General features: G+C 38.8%; 1 protein-coding gene across 1 annotated transcript in view; it reads right to left on the reverse strand.

Moving 5' to 3' along the window:
- CNTNAP5 (contactin associated protein like 5) overlaps nucleotides 1-17,617 on the reverse strand; it is a 288,117-nt gene that overhangs the window by 28,139 nt on the left and 242,361 nt on the right. Inside the window, exons 18-19 of the mRNA XM_027636681.1 lie at nucleotides 13,243-13,482; nucleotides 11,066-11,290 (exon numbers count right to left, since the gene is read on the reverse strand). Coding sequence (XP_027492482.1) covers nucleotides 11,066-11,290; nucleotides 13,243-13,482 — 465 coding nt within the window. The remainder of the gene's footprint in view (nucleotides 1-11,065; nucleotides 11,291-13,242; nucleotides 13,483-17,617) is intronic.

Raw genomic sequence — 17,617 nt, forward strand, 5'->3', positions numbered from 1 at the left:
TCAGAAACATATGTTAGTTTTGTGGCCTATGCCTATCAACTTTGCATTCATTCTGGACCACATAATCTAGAAAATAGAGCATGGGAAAATGGTACAGAGAGTGCTCTAGCTCAGGAAAAGGCTCTCTGTTTGAAAGATCTCACACAGGGGCAGCTATTTGGCAAAAAGATAAAAGAAGCTTTGCAGGAAAGAGAAATGGGATACCAGGAATTCAATCTGTAAATCCATCATTCTTAAGTAAAATTCTTGTCACACATGTCACCAGGACCACAGGTCTTGTGTCATTTAGTCTTGAAGAACCAAACAGCAAGGAAGAGGTTGGCATGCCCTTGGAGTCTGAGACTTCTCTGCAGGACCTTCATTTATGGAAACTGGTTTTAAATGAGCCCAGATTGAACCCAACAACTCTTGCCAACTTCAATAGCACTTTTTAATGACTTAAACTGACTGGAGCAGCTGGTATGACATCTTGAGACACTGAGAGAAGCTGAGGTTAATTCAGGGAGCACATTTGGGTGGCACACATGAAATGTACAAATTTATCACCATCATGTAACATCAGGAAAAATCATTTAAATTAGGGAAGTTGACAACTCTGATTTGGGGGAAATGTGTATGTATATGTAGTGAAGCATTGTATTAGGAAAACAGCCTTGGACTACTCCTGCCTGTCTAGTTGCCTCAGAGGCACCCAGAAAAAAAACAGAACTCAGTCTCCAGCCAGCAGTGACCTTTGTCAGACTGCAAGATGTTGACTATACCACCACACACCCCCTCAACATTCAAGTGAGCTTTAGCTGAAAAGGAAAACAATTAAGGAAACCACAAATTAAACAAAGAGAGGAATATTAGTGAGGCTATTTATGTTGTTATTATGAAAAAACAAAATAAAAAAATAAAGTATTTAGCCCAGAAAGCCATTTGCAGCTCCTAAGGTGTAAATGTCTGTTCGCTCCTGATTGCAGAACAGCACATGACAGTTTTCAGTAATCTCTACTAGAAAATATCTTTCTGGCAACTTGCACAGCTTCAGTGAGGCAATGTTGCTCTTCATAGCCTAGATATTTAAAAATGAACCACCATTTTCTCTGTCAGGAGCAACTGGCTAAGAAACATGCTCCTTAATTAGCAGCTTCTCCCCAGGGATATTTACTCAGTAAATTTACTCTTCAGTGGAAGTGCTGCTGGTGATTCTAAGAGCAGAGCCCGTCTCTCCAGCGTCCAGTGGTGTTTAACTAAGAAAGTACTTACATTTTTTTAGGAGGTGACTCTTGTTTGTTTTGCATGGAATAAACAAGGAAGCAAAACTGTTGAACATGTTTGCTGATATCATTACTCAGCTATTGCACTTGCTTAGACAACACTGTTTCATCAGGTTTAAAAGAAAAATTCACCCCTCAATTTTTTTGTAGTCTCTTATGGTAGTCAAAAAAGAGGTGGTTGTTTGAATGCCATCCACTCAATGCTTGAGACATTCAGGACTTAACGATCATATTCGAGACATCCTATATTGAAAAAAAAACAAACCACAAACAAACAAACAAAAAAAACCCAAAACCCAAAACAAACCCCCCAATACTTTCCCTTTACATTGCATTTCTTCAATTTAGATAAAACCACACCCCAAAAGGACCCTATCTGGAGGCCCATGACCAAAGTTCACTTTTCAATCCTGCTAGGCAGCTGGACCCAGATAAATGTAGCTAGTTCCCCTACGTGACTGACAAATGTGTTTGACCTTTATAGATATCTCATTCCCACCAGCCGCCAGTTGGCTTTCCACAGACTGACCAGCAATTAACAAGGAACAGGCAGATGGTTTTTGCTCCAAAGGTAGAAAACACTAAAAACTGTCTCTCCAGTTCAGCTCACGGGCAAGCATAGACAGTGGTGCAGTTATGCATCCTGGAGATGATGGACACTGCCACAAATTTGGAATCTACCAGCTTGATGAATGTTGACAAATTGTCTTCCTTTATTGTGTCACAGTTTATCCATTGGTAAAATAGATGAATGTTCACATCCTTTGGAAACCTCCAAACAACCTCCACAACCTTCGTGTGAGGAGCAATTTAAAACCAATACTATTAGTCATTATTATTATCATCCCTCCTTTTGTAGGTATTTATTTTTGCTGAAGGAAATGGTTACTGTTTCTTTTACAAAATGATGCTACATTTACTATTTTTTTTTCCCTGAAGGGCATTGAATGTAAAGATGAAGGAAAGAGCTGAGGGATAACTGTCAGATGCAGTTACATCTCCCTGAAAGTACTTGCTTTCTGATGGTGAGATTATTCCGGTAAATTTTAACCTATACCTTTTCCACAGATTATTTGGAATTTTAAAAGACTTTCACTTTAAGACCCTTCATTAATGAAGGCTATCTTAGAATCATAGAATAGTTTGGGTTGGAAGGGACCCTAAAGATCATTTCCAACCCCTCTGCCATGGGCAGGGACACTTTTTATTAGACCAGGTTGCTTAAAGCCCCATCCAATCTGGCCTTGAACACTTTCAAGGATGGGTATCAAAAACTTCTCTGAGGAACACATTTCACTGCCTCAGCACACTCACAGTGAATTTCTTCCTAACATCTATTCTAAACATACCCTCTTTCAGTCTAAAGCCCTTGTCCTATCACTATATACCCTTCTAAAAAGTCCCTCTCCGGCTTTCTTGTAGCCCCCTCTATGTACTAGAAGGGGCTCTAAAGTCTCCCCAGAGCCTTCTCTTCTTCAGTCTGAACCCCAGTTCTCTCAGCCTGCCTTCACAGGAGACAGCCTGTGAAGATCAGCCCTCTGATCATTTTTATAGCCCTCCTCTGGACTCACTCCAACAGGTCCACCATGTCTTTCTTATGTTGGGGTCCCCAGAACTGGACAATACTACAGGTGTAGTCTCACTACAGTGGAGTAGAGGGGGAGAATCATCTCCCTTGACCTGCTGGCCATGCTGCTTTTAATGCAGACCAGAACACGATTGGCTTTCTAGATTGTGAGAACACATTGTCAGGTCATGTTGAGCTTCTCGCTAACCAACACTCCCAAGTCTTTCTCCTCAGGGGCGCTCTCAATCCATTCTAAGTCCAGCCTGTATCTGTGCTAGGGATTGCCAAGAATCACATGCAGAACCTTGAATTTGGCGTTGCTGAACTTCATTATATAAGGCATCTGTGTGATACTATTGGATCTGATGCTCATATCTCTGCTCAGATCTCTCCTGTCTTTAAACACACACTAATGCCATTAGTCTCACGCTCAGACACCCAGTAGGCCCTATGGATTCCATCTCCCACTGTACTTTTCATCTAAGACCTGCATAGCAGCCAAGATGGCAGGAAGAGCTTTTATTCTTTATCCTGTGAACGAAATAAAAAGTATCATCCTGTGAATTTTATTCCAAAAGTTCAACTGGGCTTTGAAAATTATGCATCATCACTAACTGTGTGAACCACTGTTGGGAAAAAAAGGACTGAGATCTGCGGTTGTGATACCCTGAGGAATTCATACCAACCTGCTTTCAACAAGATGCTGGCTCATTGTTTCCATTTTTCCTAATATCTTCTAACCGTACCTCTTTCTGTTTTGGCAGTACTGATACCTGTTCAAGCAAGGACTTGTTTTGTGTTGACCTAACAAATAGCCATTATGTTCAGCAAAGAGAACACAGAAAAAGAAGGTATGAACAGAAAAAAAGAAGCAATCAATTTGAGCACTATGTGATACCTGAGCAGGAGAATGAGCAATAATCTTTTAGACAAGACTAGTGAAAAATAATCATATGCCTCTTCTTAAATCTCCTTTTCATTCTTAAGTCATAATAAAGACAGCACATAACTCTGTGGATTAATGGCTTTCTGAGGTTAATCATGCTTGTTTGTGTTGAGCTCTACACACACCGCCTGGCTGGTCATGAATCTCTGGGAAATGTCCTGCTCCTCTGACCAGTAAGTCCATCTAAGAACTGCCTATTTCATAGGTTATGTCAGTGTCTCTGAATGAAGTTGGATTCTTTAGAAAGGGACCTGATAATAACCTCTCAATGGAAATACTTGAGTTTATAACAAGCCACAATCATTGGCATACAAAGTACTGACTCATGTCCTTAAGTCATCTAATGGGAAAAATTAGAGGAAGAATGATACATTTTCTTAGCAAAAATCCTAGTACAAGAACCATATAATGGTAGCATTGTGATGACTTTTCTGTAGCAAAATATATGCCTATACACACATATTTTCAGTAATTTACCTTCAAACACGATTCAATTCTGTGATCTTTCACAGAACCGTAGAATGGCTGAGGTTAAAAGGGATCTCTGGAAGACATGTCCAACCCCATCCTACTAAAGAAGGGATCCTACAAATCAGTTTCCCAGGGCCATAACCACATGGCTTTTGAATACCTGCAAGGATGGGGATTCCACAGTTTCCTAGGCAAGATGTGTCAGTGCTCAGTCACCCTCAGCAATAAAAAGAGTTTTCTGATGTTCAGATGAAACCTCATGTGTTTTGGTTTGTGCCCATTGCCTTTTGAGTGGCCTTGCAATGACATCTGCCTGTTCCCTCAGCACTTGTGGGTGAATCCTACCAGTGCCCCTGGATTTGTATGCCCAGTTTGCCTAATGCCCATTCCCTGATCTGATCCTCTTTCACCAAGTGTACATCTACCTTGCTCCAGACATTTCCCCTCTTCTTGACCTGAGATTCCTGAAGGTCGATCTCAGTCTGCAAAGACAAGTCTCTGTCTTGTAAAGACTAAGATATAATCAGCCAATTTCATCAGGCAAGAAGGACAAAGTCACATTTTCATAATTCACAGAGAATAACTGATATGCTACAGGAAAAAATAAAATGTTAATAGGAATACCACATACAAGAGAGAAAAGGAGGCTTGCTTGGATCCAGACTCACTCTTCCAAGTATTATTGACTTGGGCTCTCTGTTGTGCACAAACAGCTATACTACTCCAAGGTAGCACTTAAGCCAATGGTTCTGCTGGGCTACAGCTCTCACTACACACAGCTCTCAGTCCACAACACAGATAATTCTTAAGCTAAAAATAACCTCTGTCCTTCCTCTCATTTCCACAGAAATCCAACAATAAAAATGACTTATCAGCTACAAAATGTGAGCTAGGAACTCAAGCTTTCTAGGAGACAAACACCTCCTACAAGGAAATGGGAACACATGTTTTCTTCCTAGCTGACTATCTGCAGCCAGTGGTCTGAGGTTTTATGCCAGACACCAGTAAGTTCAAAGTCAGCCTGTACATAGGCAGAGCACACATCAGTTATTGACTGCATGATCAACCTTTCTTGCTCAATGTAATCCAATTACAGTTCCCTTGTTTTTCTCTTGTGGATCTTCATGACATCTCTTGACCCTTCAGTATGGCAAAATAATCTTCATGAGTACAAACATGTCCATGAATTCAGATAATGAAACAGATTCAGTTCTCTTCTCTTGGAAAGCAAAGATAGAGATCTGCCAGAGTCCTTGGCTGAATGTTGTGGCTGCTACTCCTTTCAAGTTGGTTTTGCACACTTAGGGATTTAGAGTGCCATATGTTAACACAAACATTAAAAAAATTGGTCTTGGGTGCCAAGTCTGCCTCTTCCCTTAAAGACATTTTGGTGTTGGATTTGAAGTGAAAACTCTAATCAGCATTCCTATTTTCTGTGACATTCAGGGAAATGTCAAAGGGACCAGAGGTGTTTCTAGCCACAGGAATTTCTCTCTTTAAATAGAAGCTGATTAGGAGATCTCCTGCCACCCAAACCCTTTCTACTCATGGCACCACAGTCAGTCTCCCAATTAACAACTGGGGAAAATTTCTTTTACGTTCATCATTACCAATCAAACGGTCTCTAGCCTCTCACTCAGTAAATAAGATAAGATTTCAGGGCCAACTATAACAACTGCATAAATTATATAGTGCTATCTGCCATATGAAATCATTTAATGGCTGCAAACCAGAGCTAGACTGGGAACAATCCTCTGTCACTCAAAGACAATTGCTTGTCTCCTCCACAGAGCTATCTCCCACACTTCCCAACATGACTATCTTTCTTGCTCCTGATCTGTTAAAAATAACTATACCTGAACCTTGGTATCATTTTCCACTTCAGTCACATAAATTGTGCAGGCTGTTCAATGGCTATTGAGAGTCTGTAAGCCATAAGGTGTTCTCAAAAGGGAAGACAATTGCACTAGTAACAACGTAGTCTAGAGGGTCTTTTGGTAGCAGTTAGTTAAGGTCCTGTGGTATCCACGTCCCAAAACCAGAACCCACAAGGGGGTAAAGAAAAAGAACAAGAAAAATAACTTCCCAGATCCATCTCAGTCTTTCGGTGAGTCCTATTTTACCTAATTATTTTAGTTTTGCTCCATTGAACTTCAGAGTGTACAGCATGAACAGAATCAAAAGATTCTTTGCCTAAAAGACTGAACTAGATTTTTTGCCTCTCTTTACCACTGACTGACAAAAGCTTTGGCTGGTAGAGATGCAGCTCAACAGACTTGAAAGCAAAAATCATAAGGAGAATTCATATGCTTTCAACAAAAACGTTGCTTCTGACTTAGAGACAAGTGACTACAGGAGATTTTGAGTTTATTAAAAAAAAAATCAATAGCTTCTCACTGACAATATTTGCTTCTTTTTTTGTAGAGTGTTAATTCAGCTTACCTCTGCTACACATTTTTATTTCTTTTCCTATTTACTTCAAATATCAGCTGATTTCAAGACTTTATAGGGAAGTGGAGCTGATATAAGCCCTGCTACTATATGCTGAGCATTAGAGATCTAACATAAGCATTACTCAAGTTGTTTTCATTTGTACTTCTGTTTTTAACTGTGCTTTTTTCCTTGTCTGTAATCTTTCCTATGCAACTTCAGAGTCTTGCTTTCCAAAAGAAATGGAGAACAGAGCTCAGTGTGATGGCGATAGGTGTTGGATAGGAAGAAAAAAAAGGACTCAAATTGTTTAGTTTCTTATGAGATCAGATAGTAAATACAGATAAATTTTCAATCACTCTAGGATAGTTTGAGATTCTATCTCTCTTCTTTGATGCTGGCTATCTGCTGTTTTTCTAGATTAGGATTCATATTGTTTCCATGGAGAAAGCCAACAAAACTGAGAATCAAATATTTGCGAAAACATTTTCTAGACAAAGTACTTCATCATATTCATAACACATTCGTTTACTTGCAGGGCAGGAGGAAGAGTGGGGAAAGGAGAAGCACTAGCAGTTTCTTTCTTAACATTTTTCTCCCCCATCAATTATTACCTTTAGGGAACAAGGCAAAAATAACAATATAATGGCACTTTGTGAAATATAATAACTTTGTGAAATCATGTAAATGCAAAAATGTACAGAGAAAAACTAGCCTGGGAAAGAAAAAATATTTTTTTCTTGGTAGTATCTTCCCATGATGTGGATAATTTCTGTGGACTGGCACACTGAAAAGGCTAATTAAAGCTGTTTACCAATTTTCTGTAGCTTAGTAAGAGGCACTGTAATTTGAAATTTCTACAGAAATAATATTAAAAAGGCACTGCCAATCCTGCCAATCATTACAGTACTGCTAATCTTTTGGATGCGGGAACAATGGGACTATGTAAGCTTTACATACATACTCATCTATATACATGTGTATGGATTAATAGATAAATAGATAGATAGATGGACAGATAGATAGATATACCCCTATCTATACACAATATGTACACATATATATGTAGGTGTAATTTAAAAATCCATAAGTACAATATGTAAGACTGGAGAGGATAATGCTCTTATATGCACATAATTTTCAAAAGCTCAGGTATGATTTAGAAGCATCAGTATTAACTAATGGTGGAAGGAATCCCTAAGTCGTCTTTAAAAACATCAACTTTCAAAAACTTACCCTTAAACTGCCAGGACATGAGTCAACTGATCAGAGTTAAGAACAACCTCTGTGATATAGATGAGTTCTTTGGTTGGGAACTGCTTCTAGAAATATTATCAGCCAGGAACTACTGAGCATCTCATTTTATATTAAGTCATCTGAATGGGTGCAGAATTGTAGCTTCTGCATTGACATATGGCGGTACCCAACATCTGTCATAACCTTACCTCCTCCATGAACCCCCTGCCCTCTAAGGCTCCAAGCACTGGAAGAGCTTTCTGTGTGGGCAGCATTGATCTGATAGGTGAAGCCAGGAGGAGTAGCTTTGAGTCTCCTTTTGCAGACCTGACATTGGCAGGTTGGGTAACTCTAAAGGAATAATTTCACTACCAGAGTTCTGGTATTTCAATTGATACATACTGTTTCTTCTAATAATATGACCTTCTTTAGAGACTGACAGTGCAAAGAATGTTGGGGTTAAATGTACCTATTTATTAAATTTATTGGAACCAAATAATTTTACAGGAAATTCTTCACACGTGACTGTATTAGACCACAGTTGCCTATACAAGTCCACTTTCATATAAGCCCTTTTAATATACTCTAACTATGAATAATCCTTGTAAATACTTTAATTTCTTTTATGTTAAATATTTAACACAGGAAGTCTGAAATACAAGAAACATTATTCTCATTATCTCTTTTATTAACTAATAATTTGCCCAGTTATTTTGCGGATAATAGAAAAGAGGAATAACATAAGGATAAAAGAGGATACATGAGTATTAGTTTGAAAAACTGTTCAAAAAGGAGAAGTATTAAAGTATACATAGACTGTTTTAATACTGTTTCTTAACAAGAGGAAAGGGGCTTGGGATTATGGTAAAGAATATTGCTGCTCACCTCTTAACTGAGAATGCCCATTCCCATTTCTCCAGGAACTTAACCTTTATTTAACAAATCAGTTATCCAGAAGGGACCTGCTTATGTCCTACTATACTCGGCAAGATTCCTTGAAAATGAGCCAATGAGAGAGATGGAATCACACTCACTTTCAGTGCTACAAAGGACATTGATATTCATAGTCCAGTAACTTTATGGCAAGCATAAACCTCTTGGAGGAAGAAAGAGTAACATATCTGAACCTTATTTTCACTGAAATAATTTCACTTCCAAAAGCTAAAAAGTAAAAGGACATGAAATTTAACAAATTATTACATTTGGGACAAAAGGTAGAGAATATACATGATTGAATGACTGTCTTGAAAGAAAGCCACAGAAGCATGCACAGAGTAATCCTGAAGGAGACTTTCAGGATTTAACTAAAGTCAGCTAGTTATCTTAATCATTTTTTGTATATAGTGCTATGTTTCATAGCCCAGAATTGTGGAGCCTGACATCTCACCAGCCCTCTGAGTAACTGTCACCATCATATTACAGGTGAGTAAAAGGAGGTACAGATCTGAAAAAAGCACCATTGTTTATATTGCCTGACTGTGCTGAAAGCTGCTCCACTTAATTTCAAGATGTACTGAATCCCTGACTCCAACTAAGCCAAAGTAGAGATCTGCAGAAGCTGCAGCTGACACAAAGAAAGGTTAATCTCTTCTCCTGCTGAGCTGCTACAAGCTATGTCCTGATCCCAACCCCTTCTCCAACCAACACTAAAACCCCTACTTCCAGAACTTCTCAATTATAGCTTATGTATAGTGCATTTCATCAATAAAAGTCAATTGGCTCATGTTTCTAAGGTCATTTTAGACTACTCTGGCAGCAATAAAGGTGACTTAAATGGATATTACATTTTCATTCACTTTAGGGCTATTTCTGATTGCCTGAGTGGCATCAAGAGACCTGAGTGTAACTGAGAAGCAGATTCCAAGGTTTCACCTCAGCAAGGTATAACCTCGACCACCCTGGAGCTACACACTAAAATATTCATATAGCCGAAAATCATAAACACTTGTCTCCAAGAGCAAATTACAGGTGGAAATCTGGGACTGGACAGGAGAGGGTTAGGGTTACCTCAGTAGTCCCACTTCCTTGGCACAACTTCACTTGGAGTAAATTGGTTCAGGCAGTTACTATTCCAGCTGCCTCTCCCAGGGATTACGATACTCATCCCTTGCCAGCCTGAATGCTAGCCACATAACATAACCAAGAGAAACTACTGCAAAATCCATACAGAGAATAAAACCAGTTTTGATTGTTTGGTTTTTTTGGGGTTTTTTTGTTTGGTTTTTTTTCCCCTTTTATAGTTTCATTTGACAGTACTTGAAAGCCTAGTATTTTGGAATTTGAAAGGCTTCAGAGTGGTCTGGGTCATTCGGTCAAATGTACATATTCAACCACATGACATTAACTTTCTATTGTTCTGCCACAGGCTACTGACTCACCAATAAGCTTACTCATCACTTCCAGTGCTCCAGTGCCTGATAACTCTTGAATAATTCAAACATTCCCATTTGCCTAGGATGATGTTTGTCTGGAGTGATTTTTCTGAAAGCACTGCAAGGACTCAGGAGTCAGTGTCTTTCTGAGAAGACACAGGGCCTGAGCCCCTAAAATCTTTAAATGTTTTCATAAAATCCCCACCTCATGTACCTTTTAACAGAAAATGGATTTACACCTCCTGTTTTGGTCAGTAAACCTAGAAAACGTTGACATTTTCTGGCTTTAATATTTAGATGTACTGACCATATTACATTGAAAAAATCCAGTGAAGAGCAATATATGTGCCAAGAAAGATAAAATTCTAATATATTTCTGTACCAAGTGTTCTTGTACATACACGGTATTTCTCATTCCCTTATCTTGGTGGCCTAATGGATCACAATGTGGAACAAATAGCTAGGAATTGCTATTACATAGTCTAGTCAAATGAAAGTCAAAGTACATTTTAAGCCCCAACAAAATGATTACTCAAAGACTGAACAAGCAAGTGTAGCCAAACGCCAAATAAAGGGACATAAACAAGAGTGATGGTCATTTTCATGAACCAAATATCATGAAGTTGATAAAGTTGCAGACACAAAAATTAATCAGTGCAGAATTCTATCCTATTGTCACAAAAAATCCAAAAACCAGAAAACAAACAAACCAAAATCAAAGCAACAAAACCTTTACAAAGTTACACTGGTCTCACTTTGGTAGCAAATCAAGACTACTTACCATTCTTGGAGAGAATCACGGCCAAATATTCATGAAAATAGGTGTTGATGTACAGTAGAAGGCTTGGGGTATGTGCTGTGAGAAAGCTAAATGCAATATTCTCCTTGGACATGACAGCATCCACATAAATGGCAGAGCTTGAGGTGCTTGCATTTTTTGTGACAGGATAAGGTTCTTGGAAAATATAGGTAACGGAAGTGCCGGCTTCAAATAATGCAGAAACCTCTGAAAACATATGTAAACCAAGGGAATAATTTCAACTACTCCATTTTAAAATCTCCCAGGAAGGAATGGACATGAGCTGACTACCTCAGAAACAGAACATTGCAAAATACCCCTGACCCAGATAACAACAGTATTCCTTCATTTGGATAACCAGTATGTCCTTCCTTACAGTCAGTTTGTCTGGCACAGAGAAGGATAGCGAATGGAGATATAAATTCAACAATTTTAGAGTTAGAATCAGAGCTCCACAAGAGGGAACAGCCTGAAATGTCTGTCAGCCAAATAAATGCTTAGTTCACCACATTCTGACAACTGAATATTCTCTGTAAGGCAATATTCCCTGTCTTCCCTTCCAACAGTAAAGACAACGTATTTGTTTTTTCCAGTCTCCTTTTTAAACAAATTCATTATTAAAACAACACATTGACCAAAGACAGCCAGTAAGGAAAGCTATCTTTGGTAGCATCAAATGAAGAGGAACATCTACCTATAGATGCTCAGATCCTGAGAATTCTTGCTTCTGTTTTCAATACAGATAACATAGTCTGGCCATGAATGACACAGATGGGATAACAGCAGAGTTTTTTTCAGTAAAGTCAGGATGGTAACTCTCCAGTAGAGCAGCTTCACCTCTACAACAGCGTCTCCTAATGGGACAATATGTGGGTATTTGGTATGCCTCTTGTGGCATCCGTGCCAAATCCTCAGCTTGCGTGAGGGAGCATAGTTCCATGGACTGCGGTACAACTGCCCCGGTTCTAGCCAGGACAGGGTTATTTTTCCATTAGCCAGGAGGGGGCATGGCCAGGACCCAGAGGTTATTCTATGCCAACTCACATAATTTTCTGGGGATGGGGGAAGAGGTCCCTTCCGGGTCAGTGTAGCATGGGGAGTATTGTCAGGGAGTTTCCACGTAAATTGTTCGCTTCTTTCTTGTACCCTGTATTGTTAATGTCACTTTTCAGTTTTAAATCTCATTGTCGTTTCCAGTAAATTGTTCTTATCTCAACCTGTATCTTTACCTTTTGTGCCTCGAATTCTCCTTTCTAGTCCACTGCAGGGGAGGGAGAATGAAAGAGAGGGGGGAGTGATTGAGAGCAAGTAGTTCGGAGTGGTTTCAGTGGGAAAAATAAATTGGAGAACACCACTCCTAAACCATGATAACAGCTAAGCCAATTTACAGCAACAGATGATGCAACCTACTTAGCAAACCCCTCACATTTGTGAGGTGAGGGGCAGCCATGGAAATTAAAAATTCATACTGCATATTGCTGTCACTGAGAAGGAATTTTGTTAGTTTCAAAAAGCATGCTCTCTAAATTAAAGGTTCCTTATTTGCCCTGCTCATTTTTCTGGTGTTGACAGCATCTTCTACAAGCCACCAGAAGGGTTCAGTGAGGACACATTCACCAAAGACTGAACCATGCAAATCAGTTTTCTCCTGAGCGCTTCATGCTTATTTTAAAAATTTCTTAACGTTTGGATGGGTTGTCACAGAAATGGCAAAAGAACATAAAAAGACTACCTCTTTTTGTCACATCATTGCTCTAAAACTTTGTAAAGAAAAACTCTCAAGATTTTTTTAAGGTGGACAAAATGGGATGAGGTTTAAGAACAACTAAACTAAATGTTCAGACATGGGCAAACACCTGTATGAAAAAATTCAGCCCTATTTGTTTATGTCTGGGGCAAGTTATATGCAACTGAATACAGGAATCATAGCGGGAAATAGTTGTAAATTTTACGAGTACAGCTGACATCATTTTCAATTCTGAGGCCAACACTGAAGTCAAAAAAAGGTCTTGTAGCCTGCTTCAGATAAACTCTTAGTAACGCTGAAGGGACAGCTGATAATAGAATGTATTGTAATACAGGGGACACCGAGCTGACATGAGTGAAACTGTGCTTCAGTGAAACAGTGTTGAAGATTAGAATCAAAGCTTGCTGCCTACCTTCCTTGCAGAAAGGTCCTTCATAGGCTGAGTTGGTACAATCACAGAAGTAACCAGTATACTTCTCCACACATTTACCTCCATTATGGCACAGGTTACCATAACTGCTGCAATGCCCTGGACATCCAGGTTTAACACCAGGTGTCATTTTAGCTCTCTCTTCAAGGTCAAGTTTCTGTCCATTTAAATGCAGAGATCTAATGCATCCCAAAAAGCCCTTCTGTCTGGAAGCTGTTCCTCCTGAAAAGGAGAGAAAAGGGACATTCACTCATTGGTGAGTCTTCACAGTAATGAAAGCCATGAATTTCAATCTAGAGGTAGAAATATGAATCCACAATTTAAAAAAAAAAATTATATATTATATGCCAATACATAAAGTGGTAAAAGATGACAGATGGACAGCCCTGGGAACTAAAGGTCTCTATTTTTATGAAAGGACTAAAAAGTTGTATGTGACACTTTCTTTTTGCCATTCTTCTCTTTTTTGGCTTATCTACTCTCCTGTCTGGCATTAAAACTGCAAATTCATTTGGGAGAAACATTAATTTCTTTATTGTATGTTTGCATATCACCAAATACATGAGAAAATCAAACCAAAAACGTTGGTTTTGGTTTTTTTTCCTATTTGTTGCCATAGTACAAAGCATAAATAACACCCCAATCCCAACAGCAGGTGAGTTAACCTGCTGATGAGTCCAGATAGCAGGAATGAGTCATGTTCAGCACCAGGCCTGCTGGCTGAAGGGATATGACTTGGGTCAGAATTTATGAATGACTTCCCAACCTGACATGGTACCTGTAAATGGTTGTTGTAGCAAGAAACATGAGTTCAGGTCACAGATGTGCTATTTATTACAATTGTTAAATACAATTGCATTTCTTCCTGAAGACCAGACCTGTATGGAACTATGCAAGAGGGCAGTTTAGTCTCTACAAGCTATCTAGCTTTGCATCTGTCCAATGAAATTGCTAACAGTGTTACAATGAAGGTGCTTTTCCCATAAGAGGTGGTCTCTGAGAATAATAATTACAATTGTTACTCTATGAAAATATAACCATTTTTCTTATCATAGGCTTTTTTTGGGCAGTTCCCATATTTTCCTTTTGAAGATACTTCAATTTCAATCGCTGCTAGGAAATCTAATTGTGGTTCAGGAGTTATCAGTATTTGCAGACTCTGAAATGTTAGCTTTATTGGTGATTCTCCTGCAAAAGTAGTATGAAAGAAGTTATTATTCTTCTGTAAAAGTTGGTTCTATATCAAAGTGTATGAGATAAGAGATTACATCATTTGACAAGCCCTTGCAGAAGAGTATCTATTTTTTTTTCATAAATTAATAAAGTAAGATTTCTGCGAACTAACAGAATGCAGTAACAGTCTAAAAAGCAACCTCACCCAAACCCTAGTGTTCTGCAACACTAGGGTTTTCTTCCTGGAACACTAATAGCAGAAATACTGCATTCAAATTAGAGTAATTGAACTATAGACAGTATGCATGAGACACATTTATTTCATGCTAATTTTATGATACTTTTCTCAGAGAAATAAATACTTTCAAATTTCTCTTTAGCCATTCTTAGATATTCTTTACAGGAGAGTAAATGTTAGTTCACTTATTTTAGAGGCCCTCTGAGGACAAGAATCAGGCCTTCTGCATTTGCTGCACTGTGCACACACAACCCTTTTGTGCTTGGAGATTTTGTTCCAAAACAAAATGTATCATACAGAATTTTCAGTCGTGTCCACATAAGTAGAAATGTGATTTATTCCTTTAAGGCTACTGGTTACTTTGTTTTCTTTTGCACAGGAGGAAACCACAAATATTACAAGGATAAATGACAGTTTCCTTGTCTCTTCTCTGCACACATACAAATCCCGGCTGAATCGTATAAAGAATGAGTAAAAACTATTGCTAACTGTTCCGCAGATGTCATGTTTATTGCACTAGCCACATTCTTATTGCTCTCTAAAGCATTTGGAAGGCCATGTTAAGTTTCTCACTCTTCTCTTCTAATGTCTGGAGAGTATAGGGCTTAACACAGACCAATTATATGATCCTAGATCCACACAGTATTGCTTAAGCAAATCTGTTTATTATTTTGGGCAGTTTTCTTCAATTCACTAGACCTAATCTTTATATCCATTCCTGCAAAGCAAAGAAAAATGGAAAACAAAAAACCAAAACTCTTCCTCAAATCAAGTTTTGCAGATTTTTCCTACTCAAATATGCCCAATGGACTGGACAATTCAATGTATGAGACCTAAATGTTTTATTCAGGAAAACAGATTTTAGGATAAGCCTATGGACCATAAACACCAAAGTTAAGAGTGTACTGTGTTGAGTGGAGGTGACAGTCAAATGAGCCATACTGTTTTCAGCAAGGTGTTTATGCAGCTGAATTTTACTGAGGAGCCTTTGGGCAAAGAAGAGAGAATCTGAGAGGACGGGGTAACTCACAACTGAGCACTCATAGCGTAGCTTGGTGACACAACTGGCTATATTATTAACATTTTAGCAATTAGTTCAGGATTTGCTCTAAAAAAAAAGGACTTTTTGCTGGAAAAAACTGGATTAGGGAGGCTGAAGCAGCATGAATAAGTATTAAGAGCATCCTTGCTTTATGTAACCGATACAAAGAAAAGCAAAGGGCAGAGAAGTATAAGAATCATAATCAGGAGTAGGTGAACTTGCTGTGATATTCCACAGGAGACCTCCAAGTCACAACTGTTAGTCTCAAACTGAAAGATGTACAAAGCAGACAGGATACAGAAAGAGTTAGGCGTTAATTCCTCCTCTTGGCCTCCAAGGAGCCTACAGATGCCTTTAAAACCAATAATAGTAAACAAAGTATACCCTTTCTTTTCCTATCCTTTCTTCTGTCTACAAAGAAAGTTTCTCAGATGTTGAGATGTTGTTGGGGTTTGTTCTCCCTGGGGTACGACTGCCTAGAATGGACAGAGGAGGTTCACTCAAGGATTCATTCCTTGCTCAGTTGTTCCCAAGACAGAACAAGGAACCCAAGCACTTAATTTTGCCAGTGTCCATAACATACCAAATGAATAGCACAAAAACTTCTGATCAAAGCTTTATTCATCAAATTGATTTCTCAAGATTTGTATTTTGTTTCTCTGATATTACTTCTCTGAGTTCAAATCCTGTTCTCAAAGAGGCCTATGATGACTGTCTTTCCCCTCCCTATGATGGAGTCTTATGGTCACGCCTTTGGCACTAGGCAAGGCAGAACTTCATCTCAGACTATGCCATGAGAGGAGATAATGATCCATCTCCTCCAGGACCACAAGGATATGCCAGGCACAGCTGCACTATACAAAAGGTTGTCCCACATTTTGAGTGCTGAAAATGACTGTCCATCGAAAGGAATGATTTTTGCCTCCCCCTTCTGAGCAAGTAATGTGCCAAATTGGCTTGTTACTGGGCAGTTTGGTGCAGTTGATATTACCTAACCTGAACATTTGTTTGGGGTCTGGTCTTTTCACTGTACCTTTTTTTTTTTTTTTTAATTAAGAGAAGAAACATAGCCAGGTGTAAAGATGTTCATGCTGTGACTGAGGATTATAATGTAGCCTAAAGCACTTAGGTATCCAAGACCCACTAAAAGAAATTGAAAAATGGTTTTCTAACCCCTTTAGGCTGCATTAAAATCCAAGCTTGTTTGAGTGTACTGGCAATACAAGTCATTTCTCCCTTCCACTTCCCACACACAGAAAGCTACCTCAGAAGCCTGCCACAGAGAGTCATTAAGACTGGGAACCCCTTAATCACTGTCAGTAGGCAGAATGCTGCAGAGACAAATATGTTGTGGATTATAGGGGGAGTAGGGAGTAATATTATGTGCTGTTGCTTCTTTCCAATTTACATTGCTGTTTATGTATTTATTTTTCAGATGGGATAAAATTCACTCTGCATGGTTGAGGTATTAAATCAGTAGCTTTTTATTAGAGACTGGAATGAGACCTTCACTAGGAACAAACTATGTCACATCTGTGTATTACTGGAATTCTGCCACACTTCCCTGGAGCACCCAGGGACAAACAGTATCAGAATCAGGAAGCTGCCCAGGTTTCCAACTATTCTGACAGCTCTTAATAAAACTCAGAAAGTCACAAAGAATTTTGGCCTTCCATATGGCAGAGTTAAGGGCTGAAAAAGCACTCCCAAAAACATTTGTTTTTCTGTCCCTTTTGTTCATAGTTCAGTAAAAGTATGGATGAACAACTGAATGCAATCTATTTATTTCTCGGTGAGAACTTTTCACTTCTTGACTGAGATAAATACCTATATCCTAGAGTTTTCTGTAGATATTAGAGTAAAATCAGTTGGAGTTCACTGCTGAAATCAACTGGTCCAACCTG

Source organism: Corapipo altera, unplaced genomic scaffold, assembly GCF_003945725.1.
Source record: "Corapipo altera isolate COAL_440 unplaced genomic scaffold, ASM394572v1 45, whole genome shotgun sequence".
Lineage (NCBI taxonomy): Eukaryota > Metazoa > Chordata > Aves > Passeriformes > Pipridae > Corapipo > Corapipo altera.